The sequence below is a fragment of the Heterocephalus glaber genome, unplaced genomic scaffold, assembly GCF_053883595.1.
Source record: "Heterocephalus glaber isolate CG9 unplaced genomic scaffold, H.glaber_assembly_v1.0 deba00001689, whole genome shotgun sequence".
In the NCBI taxonomy this organism is placed as follows: Eukaryota; Metazoa; Chordata; class Mammalia; order Rodentia; family Bathyergidae; genus Heterocephalus; species Heterocephalus glaber.
In genome coordinates, this window is record NW_028258414.1 from 12,425,682 (window position 1) to 12,437,596 (window position 11,915).

At 37.6% G+C, this 11,915-nt stretch overlaps 1 protein-coding gene across 10 annotated transcripts in view; it reads left to right on the forward strand.

The window, feature by feature from the left end:
• Lrrc49 (leucine rich repeat containing 49) overlaps window positions 1-8,137 on the forward strand; it is a 166,428-nt gene extending 158,291 nt beyond the window's left edge. For all 10 annotated transcript variants that reach the window (XM_087199201.1, XM_087199199.1, XM_087199200.1 and 7 more), the window contains one exon: window positions 7,488-8,137. In XM_087199201.1, coding sequence (XP_087055327.1) covers window positions 7,488-7,691 — 204 coding nt within the window. In that variant the 3' untranslated portion in view covers window positions 7,692-8,137. The remainder of the gene's footprint in view (window positions 1-7,487) is intronic.
• Window positions 8,138-11,915: the final 3,778 nt, after the last annotated feature.

Genomic DNA, 11,915 nt, shown 5'->3' on the forward strand with positions numbered 1-11,915 from the left:
ACTTGAGGAAATTAAGTTTAAGGAGAAAAGATTTATTTTTTTTTTCTTTTTGGTACCAGGAATCGAACTCAGAACCTTGTGCTTGCAAGGCAGGCATGGTGCCACTGAGCTAAATCCCTGGCCTCTAGAAAAATTTATTTTGGCTCATGGTTGCATGGTTCCATTGGACTTGTGATGAGCCTGAACATCATGGCAGAATACAGTGTGTAGTAGAAGAAAGCTGCTTACCTCGTGGCATGAGAGCGAGGGAGGAAGGAAGGGAGGGAGGAGAGAAAGAGAGAGAGGAGAGAGAGAGAGTGAGAGAAGCAGAGAGGAAAGGGGCCAGGGACCTACTTTTTCCAACTAGGCCCACCTCCTCCTAACATTTCTGCTACTTCCCCATCACCCATTGAGTGATGAATTCATCAATGAATTAATCTATTGACTAGGTTACAGCCCTCACAATCACTACTGCACTGGAGACCAAGCTGTCTACACATGAATTTTGGGGGGATATTTCAAACTCAAACCATAACATCTAACATCACAATTATTATTTAGTAATATAGACAGCACAATCAGATAAGAGACAAATTAATGGTAACCTCAAAGTGGGGGAGAACTAAACTTTTCACAAATAGTATTATTGAATATCTGAAAATACCAGGAGAATGAATTGAAAAACTATAAAAAGCTGTAAGAAGATTCATTAATGGAGCTGAAATGAAAACACAAGAAGATATAGTGGAAGAAAAGACCTAACTCATAGCAGTAATACAAAAAGATAAAATACCTCATGCTCTGCTTTGAATATGATGGAATGGATTCCTCCAAGAGTTCATGTGTTGAAATTTAATCCCCAGAGGTATTAAGAAGGTGGAAACCTAATAATCCAACCATGATACTTACAGGCAGGGCCTTTGGCATGTAATGAGAACTAGAGAAGGTCATTCCATTGGAGCCCTCCGTGGATGATGTACTGGCACCTTTATAGGGAGACGGACAGACAGACAGACAGACAGACATGCACTCTCTTCTCTCACCATGTGATGCCTTGCACTGACTTGGACTCTGCCAGAAAAACCATCATCACTGGCTGCAGCCTCAGCCTTGGGACTCTTGAAATATGTGCAAAGATAAACCTCTTTTTTGGCACAAACATGTATTTTATAAAGAAGAAAAACAAAGATTTCACTGTTATAAAATAGGAATCTTTTCAAAGTATCAGATGAATGCTAGAAACGAAATGTTGATAAATTGGTCATTCGTATGTTTTTGTTTTAAATACTCCCAAATAAAGTTTAAAAGGTTAAAAAAAAAAGATAAACCTCTTTTCTTTATAAAGTAGACTGTTCAGGTATTTCATTGTAGTAGTACCAGAATGGACTAATGTATAATAAAATAATGATAAATATGAAAGATCTGTATAAAGAAAACTTTAAAACATTAACAAAGAATACAAAAGATTTATACAAATGGAAAAGCGTACCATGTTTTGAATAAGACCTCATGCAAAATATGTCAATTTTCCTTGAGTTAATTAAAAAATTTAGTATCTTCCAAAAAATGTTTTTGTTGAGGCTTTTTTTTAACAAGTTGATTGTAAAGTACATTATGGAAAAAATAAACAAATGCCCATAAAAACTTTTAAAAAGAAGAACAATGAGAAGAAGGCTAGTACTATAGATTAAGGAACATTATAAAGTCCTATCAGTTAAGACAGGGTGATTATGAAGAGAGAGTCTAATGGACAAAATGGAAAATTCAAGTATATATGCAAATTTTGAGGGAGTACCGGGGATCGAACTTGGGTCCTTGCACTTGCAAGGCAGGTGGCAGAACCACTGAGCTAAACCCCCGGCCCTATATAAAAGATTCTTATTATATGATAAAGAATAATCCCAAAGAAGTCAAGTGGACTATCTAATAGATGATTTGGGAACTATGTGAGAAAATGAAAGAAAATCTGGATTTAGATATCTTACACCAGTATAAATTCCAAATGGGTCAGAGTTTGTAATGAAAGCATAAAAATTCTAGTAGAAACTACAAAATTATTGTGTACCCTTGAGATGAAAAAAAAAGAGAGAGAGAAAATAAGCAAAGACAAATGACAAACTAGAAAAGTAGCTTTCAACTCGTCTTCCCTAAATTATAAAGAACATTTAGAAATAAGCAAAAAAAATAAAGGAGGGTACAACAATTGAATAAAGGTTATGTTACCTATTCAAAGATAAATTTAAAGTAAGACACCATTTACCATAACATTGTAGGAATGGGTGATTAAATACGTATAAACCCTTTATGCGGAAAATTATGAAATTTTGTCGCAAGTCATTGAAGAACTAAATAGTTTATCCACAGATACAAATTTTTCTCTGTATTATAAAAATGTTAATTCTCTCTAAATCCATTCATAAGTGGATTCAGTTCTAAATAAATTTGGTCAGGGTTATTTGTGGAAATTTACTAGCTAATTCTAAAAGTTATATGATAGAGCAAAAGGCCTGAAATAGACCAGAGCAGAGGCAAGGAGAACTTGCCTTATCACTTACCAAGCATGAGTATAAAGCTGTTGTAATAAAGCAGTGTCAGGAAAGACACAAAGACTGTGGACCATCTAGAGAGCCAGAACTGTGCTGTGCATATGGGGAAACTTACGCATCGCGCAGGAGGCATTTCAAACTAGTGGTACAGTCTGTCTAATAAGTGATAGTGTAGAAATGGGTTACCCAGTCAGAAAAACATACTGAACCTATTTACACTCTACAAAATTCACTCCAGATCAAATGAAAACCCAAGTTTGAAACCTAAAACTTCAAAGTTCTTATATTTAAAATCAGAGAAAATCTTTATGACCTTGGTTGGGTAGGACATGATTTTTTAACACTCCAAGTGCACAAACTATAAAGGAAGAAAGTTTGATTAGTGTGGCAGTCAAGGTCATTGGGTTTTTAATTTTTAATGGAAAATGCCTCAATGGAGTCATATAAGCAAAGTCTTGATTAGAGTGGTTTGTTCAATTAATAAGCACTGAACAAGTAAAGACAGGCAGTGTTGACTCCTGTCCTGAGAAAATGCAAAGGGAAAAGGAAGGACTGACGCCACCTAGTATTTTGGAAAGAACATTAGGCTAACAATCGAGTCTTGAATCTGAGCCTGATTCCTGCCCAAGCCCCTTAATCACCCTTCACTTACACCATGCTCCGTGTCTTGAAAACTGCTTAAATCGCTGCAATGCTAAGTGCTCCATCTCTCTCTCTCTGTACATACTGAGTTGTTGGGAAAGTTAACTGAGGTGTGTTCCTTACAACTCAGTTTAAGCAGACTTTGGTTTGCATGTTAAAGGTCTGTTGCTTTGGAGTACTCCATTCATTCTCCTGACTCATCAGAAAAAAGATGTAAGGTGGACATAGAATCAGTGATGGGGATTTTATAGGATCAAATTCTGCTTGTAGACAGATGGGGAAAAGTGGAAACTTGGGTAGTGGATTATTGACTAAGTGCTCAGTAGCAAGGCCTTCCTGTTCCTGGTCTTGGACACAGAGTACACTCCAGCACTTTCTGAAGACTTGTTGATGACCGTAATGCAAAGAGCACTGTATTTCTGAATGCTGATCATTTCACTCAGCACATATTAGTAGGTTTCGTTGTGTTGTTAGCTTTCTATGTGAGTAGTCCATCTTCCAACTAGCCTGACAATTTTTCAAGAATGAGTAAGAATTATCTCTAAGCACTTTTAATAGATGATGTCTAATCCTGACTAAGTTTCTCAACCAAGTTTGCCATTTCTAAAATGAAGATATGGGTTAAATCCTAAAACAAGTGCCATTGTAGTTAAAATTGCTTCTGTAACAAATCCCACCACTGACCCATGTTTTTTCCAAACTACCTTTATAGTAAACTTCTAGTTCAAAGAAATAATATAAACAATATTGTATAGAGTCCATCTCATCCGTATTAAACTTGTAAAGTACTTGCTTTATGAACCATCCCTATGGCCATATTGTGGGATAAACAGAAATAAGAATGTGAAAACATTTGAGAATGAAAAAAGCCTGATTGAAAGAGCAACAGTTCCTTAGCAGGTCACAGCACGAGTGTATCTCTGTGCGCTTTTGACAGGATCATTCTGGTCAGGCAGGGTGAGTTGTCCTGGCAGACACTGATGAGTTTACAGGGTACACTCTGTGGAAAGGTACAGTAATTGGCTTGAAGGAGAGGAGAAGTGAAGTAAAATGCTTTCAAACACAATTACTAAATTAAGGGTTATTATAACAGATGTAATTTTGTATCAACATGTTCATAGAGAAACAATGGGAGAAACTATACCAGGAAATTTTTAAACTCACAGAATTATACTACATCAATTACAAGATGATCATTTTAACTTGCATTATGTATAAATTATTTATTTATTTATTTAGGGACCGGGAATCGAACTCAGGTCCTTACACTTGTGCAGCAGGTGGCGAAACCACTGAGCTAAATCCCCAGCCCTTGTATAAATAATTTAACAAAATGCATCATTTAAAAATTTAACATGTTATCCCTAAATTATTATAAAAATTCATTTGTTCTTAATGGAATTTTTTTTCACTAAATATTCTTAGTGCTTTTTCCTTGGATAAACAGATTGCTTGTTGTAAAACATCGCTCCTTTTGGTTACTGATTGCCTGTGACCCCCACTTGTCATCCCTGCTGGCTGCCCCAGTGTAGCCCAAACTGACTGTTAAAAGGGGGCAGGCAGCTGGTACTGCTCTCATCAGTAAACTCAGCGCAGGTGACTGAATCCTAGGCTGTTTTAGAGTCAGAAAAGTAGATTCATCAGTAAAGCAGCCAGCTGGAACCATTTATTGTTTATCACCATCAAAATCTGTTCATATTTTTATGGATAGGTCAACCCAATGACCTGTTCCTTTGGCACATGAATTATATTAAATCAGCATGTTGACCCCTGCATGTTGATTATTTTGACATGTCTTAGATGTCAGAAGAAAATTTCCAAAATATGCCTCTGCCAGGGAAACAGGGCAATGGACTCATTAATTTACATTAACCAATGAGGAATTTTAAAATTCTTTGGCTTAAAAATGGCAAACATTTGGAAAAAGATGAAAAATAGAAAAAAAGCAAAAAACAATTTCACAACCCAACCATAATGATACTTAAGTGTATTTTCTTAAGTGGTTTTCTATCCATTCCTAACTTTTTAATACAAATTTCAAGCATATAGCTAAGTTAAAAGGATTTTACAGTAAACATTCAAAACCTACACTGTACCATTGACATTGTACTCAGCAGCATACTTGCCTCACCACATACCTTGTATCTACCCATCCCTCTATCCACCTATGTGTCTACATTTTTAAAATGCATTTCAAAATAATTTCCAACATTAGTTTCCCTCTCCCTAAATAATTCAGCATCTATGTGATTAGTTAGGTTCCATATTTGATACAGTTTCTTCATTGGAGGTAAAATTTATATACTGATGTGTAAGCCTTAGATGTAACATGGCTGTATATTGACAAATGTGTATACTTATATAACTCAAACCTATCAAAATTTCATTAGTTTTCTTTTTCATTTTACATTATAATATAAGCATTTTTCTTATTACAAATCTTCAGTGTAATTTTGATGACAATAGTTGTAATATTTTAAATTTAACTCTCACCTTGAAATTATTTTGGTATTTGGATTTCAGCTGAAAATTTAAATGGCTCCGTTTCCTAAATCTATTGTCTTGCTATCATTTCTTATTTCTTTCCTCCTCCACTGACATGAATTACTTCCTTACAATTCTAATCATCGGATGAGTTGTGTTGCATTTTCCATGTATACTATGACATGACTTGATCATATCATGATCATGACTTAATACTCTACAGAAGGAGCAATAGCCAAAATAAAAACTCTTGCATTAAATAAAATGGATTTTTTTTTGAGGGTGTCAGTGTTGGGGATTGAATCTAGAGCCTCATCTATGCTAGTCAAACGCTCTTCCACTGGGCTATACTTCTAGTCCCAACAAAATGGCTTTGTTCTAGTCTCTGTGGAAAGTTGTGGCCTAATGCCCAAATATCCTCTGGCCCCAAACTTCCCCTGTTGAATTTAGAACCAGGTTTTTCATTTGCAGATTGCCAGGCCCACAAATTGAGTGGGAGCACTGTTTCTTAAGAAGGGCCTGTTCTGAGTCCCACACTTAGGTATATTTCCTCTTCCTCCTTGTACATCTTCTCCAACTTTATTGAAATGTTCCAATTTATACTTTCCTATATGAGCGAGTAAATTCAGAATATCTGTATTTAAAGTACTCCACCAATTTAAATCGTCAGTATCCATACCCTGATACATTAATCACATAGCCATGAGACTATGCTTTCAGCCAACAGTATGAGCTAAACCACCTGAACTAAGATGGGAGAAATAATAGTTATCATCCAGGATTGCAATAAACACATTTTCTAACAGAGCTGTCCAACAGAGGCAGGAGCAGACTGAGATACACAGCAGGCTCCCTGTGGCTGGACTCAAGCAGAGTGCTCTGTCGTGAGTGGCTAGGAAAAAATTCCTGTTCTGAAGGGTGAGTGGAAGGGGGAGAAGGGGTCAGCATAAATTATTTCTAGTTTCTGGTTCATCTAATGATTGCTTTGGCTTTTGGATTAGTTATAAAGTGATGTGAGGGTTTTTTTTGATGTTTTAAATATTTTTAATTTTTATTTTTATTGGTGCATGTTTGCACTACGTAACGATTTCATTCATTGTAGGGAGTCGGTACATGTACGTAAATCATCTTCGTTCTTTTTACTTCACATTCCCCTTCCCTCTGTCCCTGTTCCCTCCATCTGTTGGTCCCATTTCCATTTGTAAAAGATCTATTACAAATCTGTTTCCTATTATCTATATTTTATTTTGTTCTTTAATTTATTTATACTTTGGATTTCTCATATAAGAGAAACTACACAGTATTTAAGCTTCTGTGTCTGATTTATTTCACTTAACATTATGGTCTCAAGTTTTCTTTAACACATATATGGCTATTCTGATATTTTTCCTTTTTGTGTCAGTTTTTAAAAATTTCATTTGCCATGAGGTTTTTGCTTAGGTTCTCTAGTGATAATATCCAAATTGCAAAGAAGTAGAAACCATGTCTTGTGAATGTGTGTGTACCAATTATACCTGACTTGCACCGTAAAAGAGGACATGCTTACTCCTCTGACTTGTAAAATGCTTCTTGTAGTCATTGTACAAACTAGAAGAATGAGCCTCTTATATTCTTCTTCTTTCTGCTTTGTTCTAATCTATAATCTATAACCTGCAGACCAAGGGTTACATAACAAAGTCTCTTTTAATTGACTTGACATCAAATGGTTATTAATTGATAATCAATAATTCCTCCTCATTGCCAGGATTTTTTCCTGAGATGAGGAGTGATTTCTGAAAGGAAGTTTAATCCTTCCACATGTGCCAATTGATGTGAGTTTTTCTTTTTTAAAAACAGGATATAAAAGAAAAAAAGAAATTCTGCAAGATGTACATAGAGGACCTTATGAAGGAAGCCACAGAAATCAATATGAAGCATGAAGCTCTGCAGAAACTTTGGCCACAGATGTTCATTGAACTTGTGAGGGACGCAGTCATAGAAATCCACAATAAGAACTCCTACATGAAGCTCTGCCTGCAGCAGATAACTGATCAAAAATAGAAATGGCTCTTTGTTATAGTCGATTTTGGCAGTTTTATTTTTTCAAAGTTGAAAATACACAGGTTAAACGTGTTAAAACAACAACAACACTATCCTACAAACTAGAAAGAGAAGCATCGAAGCATTATTGCCTTCTGTTCCAAAATGAGAAGAAGGAAAGCAGGAGAAAGGGAGGATTGTTTCCTGTATATGTTGGCCAAGCAACCTCCAGGAACTAAGGAGGACTGGATGTTAGGTTGGCCATGAATCTGGTTCTTTCTGTCTGGTGCCACTGCTGGAGCCTAAAGCACAGAGTATTTGCTGATGGGTTAGCATGAGTTGCTTCTACCTACTTTCAGCTGATAATTTTCATTTATATGCTTTTTTATTTGTGTCATGATTTCAAAGCCAAAAATATGCTCTTTTTTATGAGTAAAGAATAAAATGAAAACATTAGTTTAAAAAAAGTGTGTTTGCTTCCTTAATGCAGTCAGCATTGTCATGTTGTTGTTTATTGTTAGGAGGTTGATCACCTACATGGGAGGAGGACCTCGTTCTTTAGGGATTCGTGCTCGGCCCCACCGGAGGTCCTGGGAGTCAGTGTGAATGGAGAAAGTGGGAATGAGCCAATACTGAGAGAGGAAGAAAAAGCTTGCTCTTAGGGGATCCTGGGTGAATGCAGGATGCAGTCACAACCATTGAGTCTGCTTCTCTGAAAGGTGTTCCCTTCTGTCCTTGACTGCCGTGTGACTTTTTTTTTATAGGTGTGCATGTGAACCTGCACCTCAGAAGTCTTAAGGATGCATGGGTGAATGGCTCTAATTTTAAAAATTCCACTTGAAGATCAAACAGGTAAAGAAGCCACGAGCAGAGATTTGGCCTAGTTTAAGCTGCCAAGGAGGGTGGGTGCAGCCTATTATTATAGCTAGAAATGACACAACTGTAGAAAAACAATCTTACAGGTCAGTCAAAGGAATTCTTCAATCTGCTCAGATTTTTGTCAGCAGACACACAGGTTATGGGAAAACAAGAGGAGATATAAGACAGCAAAGCCACACAGATATACTTGAAAGGAAGATGAGTATTCCACTTCTGCAGTCTTCAGAAAGACCCTCATCCTTGAGATCTCTGTCATCCTCCCCTAGAAGCAGTGTTCAAGGTTAGTGGGTGAACATAATCTTTCTGAACATAGCCATTTAAGTCACACTCTATTCTCGGTTAGCATTTTACCACCTAAGCTATCAACTTCACTAACTTATGACCCATCTCATCCTATTTCCTCATAATGGTGCCTTCCTCATTAAGATTGTTATGAGAATCAAATGTGAGGCATGCAAAGCCTTCCTCATAAGGCCTGGCACACAATGAGCACCCAATAAATGTGGCTATTATTCTTTAGGAATCAGGTTCAACTATAAGGTTGGTCCCCCAGCACAGAAAGAGATAGGAGCCTTGCTTAATGACCCTTCAGCCTCTCCAAATTGAAACATGGGCCCTTTCCCATCTGGCTGGTGAATGGTGATCTCTCCTGAGGTTCCTGTCTTGTTTGGTATAGAAATGAGATCCCCGCTTGAGGGTAGTGTTGAGAAGTCACCCAAGAACATCTTGTTCATGGGGTTCTAGTAGTAGGAAAGAAGTAAGAACCTGTGTCGTGTCCGAAGTCTAGGAAGGTTGCTCACCCCGGGGTTGCAAATGAATGGCCTGGCTGTTTAATTAATAATCTGTCCAACTTCCTTCTTCTCCTTGCCTCATCCATCCCTGCCACAAATGCTTGACAGTCACATGCCTTCTCAGTCCTCCCCAATTCTAGGAACTTGAATTCTAGGAATTTGAAGAATCCAAGGTCATGGTACTAGGTGAATTGGCAGTGAACCTGCCCAGCCCTTCTGGCTCCATCCAGGCCTTCTGCTTCAGGCCTAAGGAATAGTTTCTGTCTTGTTCCTAAAGCCAGATCTTCCTGCTCCTCCCTGCTTTGGTCTCTACCTCCTTGTCTGTCTCTACTAGCCATATTCATTTCTACTTCTTGAATCCTTATTTTGTCTGATCCCAAACTCCCAGGGGCTATGTTCTCCCATCTGGTTCTATCCTCCAAACCCATTTGCTTTCTAGAGTTTCTAGGTGAAGATGATCCCCACATGAAAGGATTGGGGGTCCTGAATCTACTGGCTCAGGGAGGGAGGGTCCTATGTCACAAATGAGGTAATCTGTGGACAGATTTCCCTTTCCACTTAGGCTTTCCAGACTTTTCAGGGAAGGAAAAAAGGTGCACACCACATGTCAGGCTGATGTGTGCAGAAAGATTGCTTTCTTTCCAAAGGGGACCTCAAGTAGAAACAGAAAATTGTGATTACCTCAAACGCGGAAACATCCAGTATCCCCCAGTTAGGGAGGCACTGTATCCATGCTCTGGTCCGGGAGCTACATGGTCCAGTGTGCTGCTAGATCTGTGGGTGGTTACTAAGTGTGCCCTTGAATCTACAGTTAGCTGAGTGTGCTACTGAGTCCAAGGACGGTGCCAGATGGAACCAGCTCCCACTCTGCTGAGCTTTGCTCCACTGTGAGCCAGTGCAGCCCCAGCATGCTCCTGATCTATTTCTGTGATTACTATTCTCCTCACTGAATGATAATGATCATAACAAACTCTTGTACTGCTGTAAGTTCTTTTTATGCATCATCTCACTTAATCTCCTAATACTGTGGTACATGGATGCTGATTACCCTGTTTGAGCATTAGAAAACTGAGCCATAGTGAGGTTCAATGACTCATCCAGGGATATTTCAGCCAATCAGTAGTGGACAGGACCTGCATTCACTGTTACCCGTAAAGATCTGGCATTTGGTATTGTCCACAGTCCATGTCTTTCCCAGTCTTCTTTCTTGTTTTGCTGTTATGCTGAGGAATCACAAATGAATGATGAGAATTTCTCAAATATGCCTGTAAGTACACACACTTAAAAATATTAAGTATGGTACACTAACATGGAATGTGTATGAATATGTGAACAGAACAATATTTTGAGGACACATATATGAAAAGTATAAAAATATTGGCTGGATTCATATCAATAATGTGTAGGGAATCAACTTCAGAAGGGGAAAAAGAGCAAGAATGAAATTAGGGAGACCAGTTGGGAGAGTATTATTATATACAGATCTAGGCAAGAGATAAGGGTGACTCAGATCAAAGGAGAACAGCAGAGGTATCAGTAAGTGGTTGGATTTGGGGTGTATTCTAGAGGGAGAGCCAACAAAATTGACTGATAGGTTGACTGTGAACTATGAAAGACAAAAGCCAATGGTAGTGCATAGGTTTTTGGCTTGGACAACTGCAAAGATCCAGTTGCCATCAACTGAGATGGGAGTGGGCTATGAATGGAGCTTCTTTTGGAAGAAAGAACAGGGATTCCATTTTGTATGCATTGAGTTTGAGACAGTTGTTAAATATCCAAGTGTAGGCAGTAAGTAGGTGTGGATATAAGAGTTGAAAGTTAAGGAGAGAAGTGTGGGTTGAGGTAGAGTATAAAATTTGGAGTCCTCAAGACATAGAAGTACTTGTGTTATCTTTAAGAGGATACGCCTATCACTGTTTAAATGATAATCATAGTTATTTGTTTTTAAATTTTGATTTATCTAAGGTTTCTCTTTTTGTATAGTTCATGTTTGTAGTACATAATGTTTGCATTCCTTGTGAAGAATTTCTAAGATTTCTTAATCAAATCTAATCATTTTCTTTATGATTTCTTTTATTATAATTTTGCTTTTTCAGAGAGTAGATACTAATTCATCTGTATCATCCCCTAAGCATTAATTCCATGCTTATCTATTAGTAATTGTTTTTTGACAGACCAAAGCATGTCCTCCTCATCTCTTCTTTTGGCAGATCTGGGTTTTATTCTTCCATTTCCCAGATTATTTAATCAAATATTCTTGGAAAAACAGGAGGGAGGGGAAGGAGGAAAGGAAAAAAGAAAGGAGGGAGGAAGAAGGGCAAGATGAGAAGAAAGGTAGGAGTCTGACTAAAAGCAAATTGCAGACTAGAATAGAGACTCCCCAGGAAAATATTAAGTTTAAACCTTGGAGAACAAAGGTTAGTTTTCCTAACCTGCTTTTATGGGTCATTTGGAGCTGAAATAGTTGCTGTTGCCAAGAAGTTCAAAGCCAAGTTTGAAATTTGATCACAGCAATGTGGTCAACCTTTATTGATGGATATTTGTTATCTTTGGTCTTGATTTTCCCTTTATATTA